General features: G+C 40.6%; 1 protein-coding gene across 6 annotated transcripts in view; it reads left to right on the forward strand.

The window, feature by feature from the left end:
* The window catches only part of LYPD6B (LY6/PLAUR domain containing 6B), a 236,945-nt gene that overhangs the window by 208,174 nt on the left and 14,291 nt on the right, over nucleotides 1-14,480 (forward strand). For all 6 annotated transcript variants that reach the window (XM_086352683.1, XM_086352698.1, XM_086352692.1 and 3 more), the window contains one exon: nucleotides 13,152-13,304. In XM_086352683.1, coding sequence (XP_086208809.1) covers nucleotides 13,190-13,304 — 115 coding nt within the window. In that variant the 5' untranslated portion in view covers nucleotides 13,152-13,189. The remainder of the gene's footprint in view (nucleotides 1-13,151; nucleotides 13,305-14,480) is intronic.

The raw sequence follows: 14,480 nt of genomic DNA on the forward strand, positions 1-14,480 counted from the left end.
TTTTAAAAAAAAAAAACACGTAATGCCTATGTGTGTGAGGCATTTAGAGACCTTTAGCTCAAGAATTGGAGCTGCAATTCCCACTCCAGTGCTCAAGAAGGAAGGGCAATCTTGTATCCCCAAACAAACCCCAAGCATTTTCTAGGGTGGAGACTATTCCATGGGGCAGAGTAGACACAGAAAGTTTTCATGAGGAAGAAATATTGGAGCTTAGCCTTTAAAGAAGAGTGAGAAATACAAAGTATTTCTTTAAAGAAGAGTGAGAAATACAAGCAGAGTCTACTGTTCTTTTTTGGAATTTTAAAAAAATTTACTTTTAATTGCAGTATCATTGCTTTACAATGTTGTGTTAGTTTCTGCTGTACAGCAACATGAATCAGCCATATGTATGCATATATCCCCTCCCTCTTGAATTCCCCTCCTACCCACTCACCATCCCACCCCTCTAGGTCATCAAGGAGCACTGAGCTGAGCTTCCTGCTAGTTATCTATTTTACACATGATAGTCTATATATGTCGATGCTACTCTCTCAATTTGTCCCACCCTCTCCTTCCCACACCACAGTGACCACAAGTCTGGTCTCTACATCTCCATTCCCATCCTACAGATGGGTTCCTCAATACCATTTTTCTACATTTCATATGTATGTGTTAATAGCCAATATTTGTTTTTCTCTTTCTGACTTATTTTACTTTGTATGACAGACTCTAGGGAGCCTGTTGCTTTTTAAAGCACGCTTTATGAGAACTGTTTTTATTTATAAGCATAGACAAAGATGCATGGATGTGAGAGTTGGACTATAAAGAAAGCTGAGCACCAAGGAATTGATGCTTTTAAACTGTCGTGTTGGAGAAGACTCTTGAGAGTCCCTTGGACCGCAAGGAGATCCAACCAGTCCATCCTAAAGATCAGTCCTGGGTGTTCATTGGAAGGACTGACGTTGAAGCTGAAACTCCAATACTTTGGCCACCTGATACGAAGAGCTGACTCATTTGAAAAGACCCTGATGCTGGGAAAGATTGAGGGCAGGAGGAGAAGGGGATGACAGAGGATGAGATGGTTGGATGGCATCACCAACTTGATGGACGTGGGTTTGGGTGGACTCCAGGAATTGGTGATGGACAGGGGCGCTTGGCATGCTGTGGTTCATGGGGTTGCAAAGAGTTGGAGACGACTAAGCGACTGAATTGAACTGAATAGACAAAGAATATAGACTTATCAGAAAGCAGTTAAATGAAAATACTCCACTGAGGCCTAAATATTGTGCTCACATATATTCTAGAGTAGTTTTCTTAAAACTCATCTTCAGAGGAGTTTTACATTCTTCTCTCATATGTACTTAGATAATTACAGCATTTGAGAGCTGAAAATAGGTGTATTGAATTTGTCTTAAATCTGGCCCAGATATGGTATAATCTTAATCATATTGGCTGGTATGTAATCCATTGAGGAATCATAAATCTCAAATTTTAGATTTTTTTTTGCATTATAATGCGTTAGTTTCTGCTGTACAGCAAAGTGAATCAGCCATACATATACACATATCCCCTTTTTTGGATTTCCTTCCCATTTAGTCACCATAGAGCATTGAAGAGAGTTCCCTGTGCTATACAGTCCTTATTGGTTATCTATTTAGAACATAGTAGTGTATATAAATTAATCCCAATCTCCCAATCCATTCCACCCCCTTCTAATTGTAGTGTTTAATACTTATTTAATAGTTTGATAATTAAACCAACAGTGTATAGGGACTTAGTCATTCTCCTTTAATTCCCACAACTCTGTGCAAAATAGATATTTAATATCTCTGTTTTACTGATAGGAACCTGAGTCTCAGAGCAGTAGAGGAATCAGCCAGAGGCGGCAGGTCCAACTAATGGCAGGGTCAGAATTTGCTCCCAGGCCTGAGCGCCTCTAAAAGCCATTGTCCCCGCACTAGACTGGTCAGCATGTACACTTGACTTTACCTTTGTAGGACTGTGAACCATTGCTTAAATGTCATCTTTCATGATGCAATTAAGACACTATTTATTGCCTATCATTTTTCAATTCCTCTGGGAATATAAAATGATGCACATATATATCTTTATGTGTACACTTTCTTCTGCTCCAAGTGGTAATATAGTGACAATTTATAGGGCAAGTGACATGCTGTAACTTTGTTATATATGTAGAATGCAGACTTTTTTTAAATTAGAATTGCTTTTATAAGCTTGTTACCTTCCAGAGAGTTCTTTGAATAATCTGTTCTGGAATTTGTGACTGTGCAAAAGTTAGCATGATATTCTTTTGCCATTGCATGTAGTTTATTGTTGGTTTTCAAATGGCCTCCTGTTTTAGAATGATAGCCATGAACATGTTCTTGTGCAATACAATTTTAGATATAGAATCAGGAATAATTTGAGCTAGTTCTATAAATCATGGTCCGTGACATAAAGCCTCAGGACAGAAGAAAGACACCAGGACAAATGCATAGCAACAGTTCTGCATCCTAAAGCTTTCCCAAATGAAAGATAACCGTGTGGATGCTGAAAGCAGCTGACGTGATTGGTAATATAGTCTCTTACACAGAGTTCTAGGGGCTTCCCAGGTGGCGCTGGTAGTAAAGAACCCGCCTGCCAATGCAGGAGATTTAAGAGATGCAGGTTAGATCCCTGGGTGGGGAAGATCCCCTGGAGGAGGGCTTGGTAACCTACTCCGGTATTCTTGCCTGGAGAATCCCATGGACAGAGGAGCCTGGAAGGCTATGACCCACAGGATCACAAAAAGTTGAACGTGACTGAAGCGACTTAGCAAGAACACATGCTCACGGTCACTTTGTCATAGCACTTAAGCAGTTATTTCATTCATAAGATATGTATGTACATCTGCATATATGTACACACATATAAACACATATATGTATACACATATATACATACATATATACATATGTACACATATACACACATATCCAGATCAAATTATCATCTCAGATTTCTGTTTTGGTACAGATATTCCATCATGTTAGAATATATACAGAGAGATTCAAATGAGACACACATCAGTATACATACTTTATTTCTATGGTCATTTTCCTATGTCTGCTGAGGTTAAATGCAGTCAAAAGTGCTCGCTGTCACTTGCATGTCTAGTGACCTTGAAAGCTAAGTTTTCTCAGTTGAGTTCTGTATGCCATGTGTTAGAGAAGGCATATTTTGGATTGTTCTCCTCTACTCAACAATTGTAGAATATTGGGTCCTTAGCCAGTGTTCTTGCATGGAGAATCCCAGGGACGGGGGAGCCTGGTGGGCTGCTGTCTATGGGGTCGCACAGAGTCAGACACGACTCAAGTGACTTAGCAGCAGCAGCAGCCAGCTATTGGACATTACAGCCTAGATTTCTATTATGAGAACTTTGATTGGCTATTAAAAGACATGAGTTCAGTACAGCAAGCACGGATGGGGAACATAAAACACAGTGTCCTCCGTGCCTAGCCTCTGCTGCCACTCGGTTTACATCCATGCAGGTCTGCGGGTGGCATGGCGCATTAACAGCACCAGCACCTCTGTGCCTGCAGCTCTCTTGAAGAGGTTCTGTCCAGTTATTCTGTCTTCCTCTCAAATTTAAAGACACCTCTCTTACACAGAAAAGAAAATAACATCCCTCATTTGCCTGCCTGACAGCGGAAATATCTTTATAAAATTGCCTCAATATTATGCCTTTGGCTTTTTTTCTTTAAAGAAATGGCCAAATGAGGGATGTGTCTTGAGCTCTTCAAAACAAATTTCAGGCATTATCTGCATGTTCTTTGGTGCTTTCTGTAGAAAAATGCATAGGGCCCATTAATTTGAGAATTAAGGACTAGGGAGTTTTCTGTTTGCAAATCATGAGAATGTGTATTCCACATATGTTTCCCTTGGTTCCTGGGCAGTACAGAGCAGAGCGTGACGTACAACAGAGGAACACCATTTGTACAAGGGGTTAGGATCTTTATTTTTCCTTTCATCCAATATGGTTTTTACACCGTATTTTGAGAACCTTAATGCTTTAATTGACTTGGCATCGGCCTCTTAAAAATCACTTATGGAAGCAAACTGTGTAAAAATTATTCCACCCATGTGAAGGATACTATTAGATATAATCAATTAACATATTTTATTAGGTCTCTATCATTTGTCCAAATAGTTCAATGAAACACAATAAACCAATCTTGATCCTTTGTAAAAGGAATCCATTTTCCAAGTCTTAAACATCTAAGCTTTTAAATATTGTTCATTTGGAGTTCTTACTGTCTTATTTCTCCAGTGTCATGAAAGCCTTCTCAAAAAGATGTAAAATTATATCTTGGACAAAAATGCAGCTGAAAAGCTATTACGTTGGAAGTATCTTTTAGCTATTTCTTAAAATTTGAATCCCATTTAAAAAGATTTCTTTACAATTGATTAGACTATTTCTTCACCCAAATTACATACTTATGGGCCCTGTATTAATTCACAATTAGATTTAAATTTGGTTTGCATAATGAAATGATTTTAATGTTAGCACAGTTTTAGACAGTATCTTGTACCACAATGCATGTAGTAGGAACAACTCCCATCTTAACACTGTAAAATGCACACCTTTATGTTTAGAAATGAGATACTCAGTTCGGTGAGTTTTTGATCCTGTGTTTGAGATTTTTTGAAAGATTTTCTTTAAAAGAGAACAGTGGGAATCTGAAATATTATGGTAATATTGTATTTCATTATGACTTTTTAGGGCATAACTAAAAGTCTTCATTAATATTCTTCCCCTAAAATCATAGAATATTAGAAGTGAAGGAACCTTGGCAGTCATTCATCCCAGCTTTCCACTTGGTTGCAATAGAGAGAACTTCAGAATCTTCTTGAGAAATGAGTGCCCAGAACTCCACACTGTGTACCAGGTTTGGTCCAGCTGGTATGGAATGGAGTTAGACAGTTATATCCCTTGATCTGATCTCTATTCTGCTAATATTGTCTGAAGAAGCCTCAGGGCAGGAAAGGAGAGGGAGAACAAGTCTTGAACATCATCTCAGTAAAATAGGAATTACCTATGTTATTGCACTCAGTCCACACAATTTAGAAAATTTGCCCACCTGACTCTAAGCCTCACTCGTCTTACTGGCAATGGGGACAGTACTTCTTTTTTTTTTTTTTTTTTCTAATTTTATTTTATTTTTAAACTTTACATAATTGTATTAGTTTTGCCAAATATCAAAATGAATCCGCCACAGGTATACATGTGTTCCCCATCCCGAACCCTCCTCCCTCCTCCCTCCCCATACCATCCCTCTGGGCCGTCCCAGTGCACCAGCCCCAAGCATCCAGCATCGTGCATCGAACCTGGACTGGCAACTCGTTTCCTACATGATATTTTACACGTTTCATTGCCATTCTCCCAAATCTTCCCACCCTCTCCCTCTCCCACAGAGTCCATAAGACTGTTCTATACATCAGTGTCTCTTTTGCTGTCTCGTACACCAGGTTATTGTTACCATCTTTCTAAATTCCATATATATGCGTTAGTATACTGTATTTATGTTTTTCCTTCTGGCTTACTTCACTCTGTATAATAGGCTCCAGTTTCATCCACCTCATTAGAACTGATTCAAATGTATTCTTTTTAATGGCTGAGTAATACTCCATTGTGTATATGTACCACAGCTTTCTTATCCATTCATCTGCTGATGGACATCTAGGTTGCTTCCATGTCTTGGCTATTATAAACAGTGCTGCGATGAACATTGGGGTACACACGTCTCTTTCCCTTCTGGTTTCCTCAGTGTGTATGCCCAGCAGTGGGATTGCTGGATCATAAGGCAGTTCTATTTCCAGTTTTTTAAGGAATCTCCACACTGTTCTCCATAGTGGCTGTACTAGTTTGCATTCCCACCAACAGTGTAAGAGGGTTCCCTTTTCTGCACACCCTCTCCAGCATTTATTATTTGTAGACTTTTGGATCGCAGCCATTCTGACTGGTGTGAAATGGTACCTCATAGTGGTTTTGATTTGCATTTCTCTGATGATGAGTGATGTTGAGCATCTTTTCATGTGTTTGTTAGCCATCTGTATGTCTTCTTTGGAGAAATGTCTATTTAGTTCCTTGGCCCATTTTTTGATTGGGTCATTTATTTTTCTGGAGTTGAGCTGTAGGAGTTGCTTGTATATTTTTGAGATTAGTTGTTTGTCGGTTGCTTCATTTGCTATTATTTTCTCCCATTCTGAAGGCTGTCTTTTCACCTTGCTAATAGTTTCCTTTGATGTGCAGAAGCTTTTAAGGTTAATTAGGTCCCATTTGTTTATTTTTGCTTTTATTTCCAATATTCTGGGAGGTGGGTCATAGAGGATCCTGCTGTGATGTATGTCAGAGAGTGTTTTGCCTATGTTCTCCTCTAGGAGTTTTATAGTTTTTGGTCTTACGTTTAGATCTTTAATCCATTTTGAGTTTATTTTTGTGTATGGTGTTAGAAAGTGGTCCAGTTTCATTCTTTTACAAGTGGTTGACCAGATTTCCCAGCACCACTTGTTAAAGAGATTGTCTTTAATCCATTGTATATTCTTGCCTCCTTTGTCAAAGATAAGGGACAGTACTTCTTAACTCTGTGGTTACCTGATTATGAAAGGTAGACCTAGAATTTTATCCTGTTTGTTGTTGTTCAGTCGCTACGTTGTGTCTGACTCTGTGACCCCATGGACTGCAGCATGCCAGGCTCCCCTGTCCATCACTATCTCCTGGAGTTTGCTCAGATTCATGTCTATTGAGTCAGTGATGCTAACTAACCATCTCATCCTCTGCTGCCCCCTTCTTTTGCCTTCAGTCTTTCCCAGAGTCAGGGTCTTTAGGTCTTCCTGAATCTAAAGCCCATCGTTTCCCCCTCAAAGATGACTGTATTAATTTTGACAGTCATAATTCACCAGTGGCTCACGTTAACTTTTGGACCCCAATAATGTGTGACAGCACAGGGACCATGTCTCTAACTCACTGTTGTATATAAGTGCTTAGCGCAGTACCTAGTATGAATGTATGACTTATAAACATGCTGCTTTCAAGATCTGGACAAGCTGTAAAGAGAGGTCAAATCATGATTCCATTTTTCCCTATTGAATGTTTTTTGCAAGAGTAAAATCCATAGTACTCTATGGAGATTTTTGTATTTTCAGATAAAGATGATGGACTAAGCATAAGCTAAAATTCTCTCTTGTATTTTGCTTCAGGCACATAGAAATGCTAAATTAAATATCTTTAAAATTAATTTTAAACTTGGGTTGCGGGGGAGGGGAATTATCCAGGTGCTGGAAACAGAGAATCTGTCAGAGAGGGTCAACTCTGAGCTGCAGGGCCAGGCTCTCATTGCCCAGGTCAGGTCCCCTCAAGGAAGACAGCTGAAGCAGTCTCAACCTATAGCCCGTGATTCATCTTGCCAAATTTCTTGGGAACCAGAATATCACCATTGGTCAAACTCAAATAGCTGGAAACAAGTAGTACTACCCTTGTGATAGACTGTAAAGTTTCCTGGCAAATTTCTCCTTTTCTGAGGAGTGTTTTCATCTTTTCCACTGTGAGTAAAATTCCAGCACTCAGGTTGCATTTTCTCTTTGCTTTCTATTCTTTTTACAAGGGAAGGCAGGCCCATTAGGTTTGCCATTAAAGTGTCTTAGCGCAGATAAGTGATGCTTGCGGTAAGGTGTGAATGCAGGTCTTGATAGGCATGTTGGACTTAGGAGAGCTGCTCCCCTTAAATTATCTATATTGCATTTGTTTTATTGGCAGTGGCGGTTGGCCTGGTGCTTGCTGACTCATTTTTAGCAATTGTATAAGCTGTGCTGGTGTTTACCACCTCTGCCTGATCTCGGGTTTCAAATCCCCTTTTGATCCCATCATGGTTTTATCATCATTGGATGCCCTGCCAGCTCCTTATTGCCCACAATCTGTCTTACTTGCTAAGGAAGGTGCTCCTTATAGGTCATAACTAATGATGTTCGTTCTGTTCCAAAATGTATCTATTGAATATCTACCATGTGCTGAGTGTGGACCTAGGGGATATAAAAGTGATGGAGGTCCTTTTCCTATCTCAGAAGAGCTTGAGGTCAAGGATGTGCCATTCCTGAGGCCTGCATGTACCCCAGGAAAGCTTAAAAATGCCACATATAGGATGGGATGATGACCATGGCTGGGACCTGGGAAATAGTCATGCTGCTGGACCATGAGCCATGTACATCCATTACTCCTGGCAGTAGTGGGCCAGTCTCATATGGAGCTTCCTAAATTTACACATCTGGCTACCTGCCATTCCCTGAGTGCCTGAGAGTTGCCTGTCCCTGCTGTAACCCTACAGATGTGCCTTGCAGAAATCCCTTCTCTTGGCAAGGAAGCACACTGCATTCTGGAACAAGAATGAATATACTTTCCAAAGAGAGGACTCCTAAAATAAAGACCAGCATCAGAGGTGAGGGGTTTCTGACCAGGTCTTCTATCTGAGAAAGATGGATAATGGTGATGAGCTTTGTTGGGGGTTGGTGGGGTGGGGATGTTTTGAGCCACCCGTGGGTTTGAGAAGTGTGGACCAGGTACCTAATATCTATGTGAGGCTATGTTAGTGTCAAAGTAAGAAAACATCCAAGTTACAGGAAGCTGAATTATGATGGCTGTATTCTAAGTCAGAGAGCAGCTGTTGTTAACCATTATGTGTGGGTCTTAACCCAGGGGGAAAATATGTATGGACATGATATTGCAAATAACCTTAAGTTCCTTGCAGGTCCCCCTCCCCTACATGGAGAACTCTGCTGTGTGATAGTCGTAGAGAAAGTAACAGAATGGTTTAGTTTAGCTTGTGTTCAAGGTTTTTTTTTCCCCTTTTTGGAGCAGAATACAAATTCTGCTATAACCTTGTTCTGCAAGAAAGATTGCAACAAGAGCCTACTCAGCAAAGCCTCAGCAGATAAATTTTAGTTCAGAGTCTCCATGAAATGATTCCAAATGTGAAACTACTTTCAGATACTATAATTTAGTCATTTGCTTTTTCATTATCCTAATGTCTTTGGGTTGTGAAAAATAAAACAGTCATGTTAACACAAACCTATACACTGAAAAAGAGAGATAAATATAGGTGCCATGGGAAAAGCAGTATGTAGTAGATTATAAAACATGCTCTGGAAAATATGAGATATTGTTATTTGGTGCTTCCCTCATCTGACAGGTAAAACCTTTGCAGTTTGAGAGGATCTTGATAGAATAAGACTATGCTGTTTTAACTAAAACCAGAAAGGAAAATACATCTAGTCTATATGGAAGCAACATTCTTGTGGCCTATTTTTCACCATTATCAACTTTTGTGCTAGAAGAAACTGCACAGACACATTTTGAGGGCATGCTGTGTTCCAGGCTGCGTGCTAGGGTCTTTGCATGTATTGCCCCTGAACCCCCACCTTGTGGAGGCAATAGTAATGAGACTATATTCTCTACAGTGCTTTTTCCAGGAAAGGGGAAAGCACAACACATGTCTAATTCTTGGGTTTGTTGTTCCTTCCATTGTTTTTAAGTCTTCCATGAGCCATCATATCATGCTTGATGTTATCCAGAAGAACCTTTGAGGTATATCTGAATTCTTCCTTCCTCTGTGTTCACTGTTATTTGTATTCCTTTCTTCCCAGAGCTAGAAATAGGACTAGGCATTTTGGACCAGTTACTACTTTCCAGAGACAAAGCTTTCTTGAGAGTAGTTTTCAAAACTAGATAATCTAAAACAGAACAGTTTCTCGACTCGGCTGGATCTGAGATCCTTGCCATGGCCTGGAAGTGCCTGTGTAGTCTGGCCTCACCGACTCTGGCTTTGTCTGTTCCCCCTCCTCTCATGCTCTGGTCACACTAGCTGCTTTCTGAGTTCCCCCAGTGAGGCACACTTCTTCTGATCTAAGGACTTGGTTTCTTTTCCCTTGATTCTTTGCTTGGACATGTCCTTATCAACATTTAATTCACCTGTATAAATGTCACCTACTCAGACGTATTGGGCTCACCATATATGTTAAACACTTCCTTCTGTCCACTGACATAACACCTTACCATGTTCCTTCCACAGAATTTACAATGGTCAGAAATTATGGCCTTTTCCATATGTACTGCCTGTCTTCTCCCTCTAAAATGCAAACTGCCTGAGAGCAAAGACTTTGTTGGGGATCCAGCGATGAAAATGTCTGTTATGTACTAGGTGTCAGTAATGGTGTATTGAATGGATGGGCTTTTGTCTGAGATGACGTGAGGAAAATTAGGGGTTCTGACTTGCGATTCCGAAGTACTTGGTGATGTGTTCATAATAGTAAATGCTTCAGAATTAGCAAAATGCTGAGCACATAAGTATTGAGATAGATAGATATGTATGAACAAATTTGTATACCCCTATGAGGTAGATATTATTATTATTCCCACTTTATAGATGCAAAAATTATGGTACAGAGAGGTTGAGGAACTTTTGTTAGGTGCTATTCAGATGGTAGGTTTGAAGGCAAGTACTTGAGCTAATGCTGTTTACCACTGAATAGAAAGTGCTCAATGAATACGGTTTTGACCATGTGCCCAGCACTGGCTGATTTCTCTCTGCATGATGTCACTTAGCCCTCACCTCCATACTGTGAAGTAGGGACTGTCATTATGCCTGTTCTGGAGATGGGGATGCTGAGGCTTGGGAAACTTAAGCAACTTGTCTCAAGTCCCATAGTTGTCACTTAGTGATGCAAAAGGGACTTGGATATAGATAATATGAACGCTGTGATCTTATGCATTCTCTCTATATTACAGGGGGTTTCCAGGTGGCTTAGTGGTAAAGAATCTGCCTGCCAGTGCAGGAGACATGGTTTGATCCCTGGGTCAGGAAGATCCCCTGGAGAAGGAAATGGCAACCCACTCCAGCATTCTTGCCTGGAAAATCCCATGGACAGAGGATCCTGAGGGGCCACAGTCCATAGGGTCACAAAGAGTCAGACGACTGAGTGACGAAACCACCACCACCACCTTATTTACAAGAGCACTTGTGAATTGCTCTTAGAACACAGTCATGTTTGTGAAAGAGGGGTTAGTCTCCCCTACTTAGAGGGTCTCCACTAATGTAACAAAGAGGGTATCCATTACTTGGCTACAGATTTATAATAGACATGGAATAGTCCAACTCAGAGAAAGAAATAGGAGAAGTGGAATTGTGTCAATATAGCCACTTGTTTATAAGGAATTATAGAGTTGGTTAAATGTTCAATTTTTTTTTTTTTTAAGAAAGAGCATAACAATAGGATTTGGAAACCCAGTAACTGTGAAAGGTCAATTGTGATTGACCTTTGGAAAATGAACAAGGGCAGAATGAGATACATATTTGTATATCACTAGGTCTGATTTTGGACTGAGCTGAGATGCAGTGTATACAGCATTTAGCATTATTGTTTTGTGAAACTTGCCAAGTTTTTTCACCCTGAGTCCTTCCTTAGAGACTTAGTTCTCTCAGAGGCAGAAGCCAGCTGTAGGGATGGTATGATGTCGTGGGTACATTTTGTCTAATATTCAGCTTATAGGTAGGCATTATTATCCCCTTAGGCAAAACCAGTATACTCAGAGATGGCATAAAATCCCTAGAAATTATGCATTCTTAATCTTAGCTGCAGGGAAAATATCCATGTCAGGGATTATGCTTAGCTATGTGGAGATCTTTTTTTTTTTTCCTTTAGAAGATTCCCTAAACCCACTGAGACCTATTGAATTAGCAAGAATACGGGTTCAGCCATTTTCTTTGAACCCTAAGATTGCACCATTTTCACAGAACTTGTCTTACAAGTGCTCTTATGCACGCAGTTCTATGTGATCTTACTCAAGCCTCTATTGGATGGTCACAATGACCCAGGGTGTAGGCAGGCTGGGTGTTATTAAACCCCTTTACAGATGAGGAAATTGAGGTTAATAGAGTCTAAAGAGCTTGCCCAGGGTCAGGCTGCTAATAAATGGCAGAGCCAGCACCTGAACCAAAGTCTTTGGACTCCAGATGACTTCCTTTTTCTGCTGCCCACACCTCCCGCTTGTGAAACGAACCTGGTGATGTTACAGGCTCTGAGCATCTCTCCTGAAGGTTTCCTTACTAGCAGGTCTGCTTCAAGAGGGTACAGTCAATGGGCTTAAGATGAAACACCTTACTGAGTGCTGTGTGCAAACCACTTTCTCTGGGTTTTGGCCCTGTCAACTTTAAGTGGCTGAAAGCAATAAGCAGTATCTGTGGGCCAGAACTAACATTATGTGTGTGGTTTTCAAACAACTGTTACTCTGTTCCCTTGCGAACCTCCTGGCCACGCCCCTTGCTCCTGGTGAGACAGGATACAGGTGGGGACGGCCTTCCACAGTTACTTTCATTTCTCTTCTCAGTGTCTGTGTGCTCTGGGGCCCAGTAGAGGCTTTGTTTCTCAAACTGGTTGCCCTTTTACTCACCGTCCTTCCTCCTGTTCCAACTTTTATTGTGTCTTCCAAGTTTTGAAAAAATTGCAAAATTCATCAAGTTTTAAGTATTGACTCAGGGACTGGAATTTCAGAGAGGTGGTTCAGCAACTTCAGTGGAGCAACCCATTGAACCAAAGTGCGATTGTTAAAAGATCAGGTGACTCAGCACAAAGTCACCCAGCCAGCTCTGGCCGAGCAGTGATGGAATGGGGTGCAGGCAGGCCAGGACTGCTGCTCCATCTCTTGGGACCTAAGCCAGCACGTGTCCTGCAGAGCCTGCCCAGTAGAAGGTAGCAACGGCTTAGCTTTCACCTGATGGGGAAGAGTGCACTTAAGTCACAGGTGTGGCTCTATAGAACAAGTAGATGGTTGGATACGTTTAAATAATCAAGCTTTTCCAAACAGAAGCCAAACACTCCTCCTGGGCTTCCCTGGTGGCTCAGCTGGTAAAGAATTGCCTGCAATGTGGGATACCGGGGTTTGATCCCTGGGTTGGGAAGATCCCCTGGAGGAGGGCATGGCAACCCACTCTGTATTCTTCTTGCCGGGAGAATCCCCATGGGCAGAGGAGCCTGGCGGGCTACAGTCCATGGGGTCGCAAAGAGTAGGACACGACTGAGCGACTAAGCACAGCACAGTGATGTATAAAACGCAGATAAACTCAACTCCTCTCTTTTCACCACAGGTATATGAGTGTTCGACTTCCCCACACCTGGGGTCAGAATGCTGCTCCTCTGTCACGCCCTCACTGTAGCTGTGGTCCAGACTTTTATCTTCTCTGAAAACCGGGTGTTTGCCAAGAACATCAACTTCTATAACGTGAGGCCTCCTCTTGACCGTAAGTAGTGGTTGTCACCGTTGTCCGTGACATGGGATCGGAATAACTAAAATCTGTTTCCCTATAGTAACCTTGCTGATTCTGGAACATTTGGTTTATATCAAGCATAAATCAGAAAGTCTTCATTACTTCCATGGGTAAGGGTGACACATGGTGACAGAAATTTTCTCCATTTCTTTAAGATGGTTTGGCTTCCTGCTGAAGTCTTAAAAGGGTTCATGTTTAAAATCATTTGCTGAACACTGTCCCTAAGAATGGCTCAGCAGGGGAAATTCAGTGTTCTTTGCTGATCCTTGGAGAAGGATTTTGACTGTAGGAAGATTCTGCACAAATTATGTATAAAATCTCCCCTCCTTTCTCTCTCTTCAGACAAGTAAAACTTCTCTGATATATCTTATAGTTTTAGAAATGTTAATGCCAGTGATTCACAAACCTGGAAGAGTATCAGAATCACAACAAAAGCCTTTAAAATTACATATTCCTTGGTTTCTTCTCCAGAGAGTCAGTAGTCAGGAGGGTGGGATGTGAAATTCTTTCTCTTTTTCCTCTCTTCTTTTTAGTTACACAGTCAGGTTTGGGAACAACTGTCTTTATACTCGTCCATGAGGAGTGTTCATACTCCTGTATAGTTACCATTCTGCACTTTGAATTTTGTTATTTAGGACATTCAGTCATAAGTAAGTAGGTGTGTATACATATATATTCTACATAGCCATACACACATACACCCCACACACCTTGAACTACCATTTATTACAAATTTCTAAATTGGTAGTGATTGTATACTTGATAGCTTAGAATAGACATCATTATCATAAAATCTGAATTATTGACAAATTTTTAACCTTTTAAGCCTGATATAACTTTATGATGAGCAAATTATTAAAGATATGATGAGCAAATTATTAAAGATATAAAATTAATACTTGATTATTACAGAAAATTCCAAAAGACTGGCAAATATGTAGAATAAGAAAATTTATTCATAATCCCAAGATTCAGAGCGAGGTCTTCTTTACATTTTGGTATACATTAGGCATACATTTGGACCACAATGGATTTGAACTGCCTGGGTTCACTTACTTATATGTGGATTTTTTTCAATAGTAAATAGTACTACGTGGTCTGCAGAGGGACATATGGAGGGCTGACATAAGATTATGTGAGGATTTTCAA

Source organism: Bos grunniens, chromosome 2 (genome assembly GCF_055505025.1).
Source record: "Bos grunniens cultivar Pamir isolate PY7600 chromosome 2, Bosgru_T2T1.0, whole genome shotgun sequence".
Taxonomy (NCBI): Eukaryota; Metazoa; Chordata; class Mammalia; order Artiodactyla; family Bovidae; genus Bos; species Bos grunniens.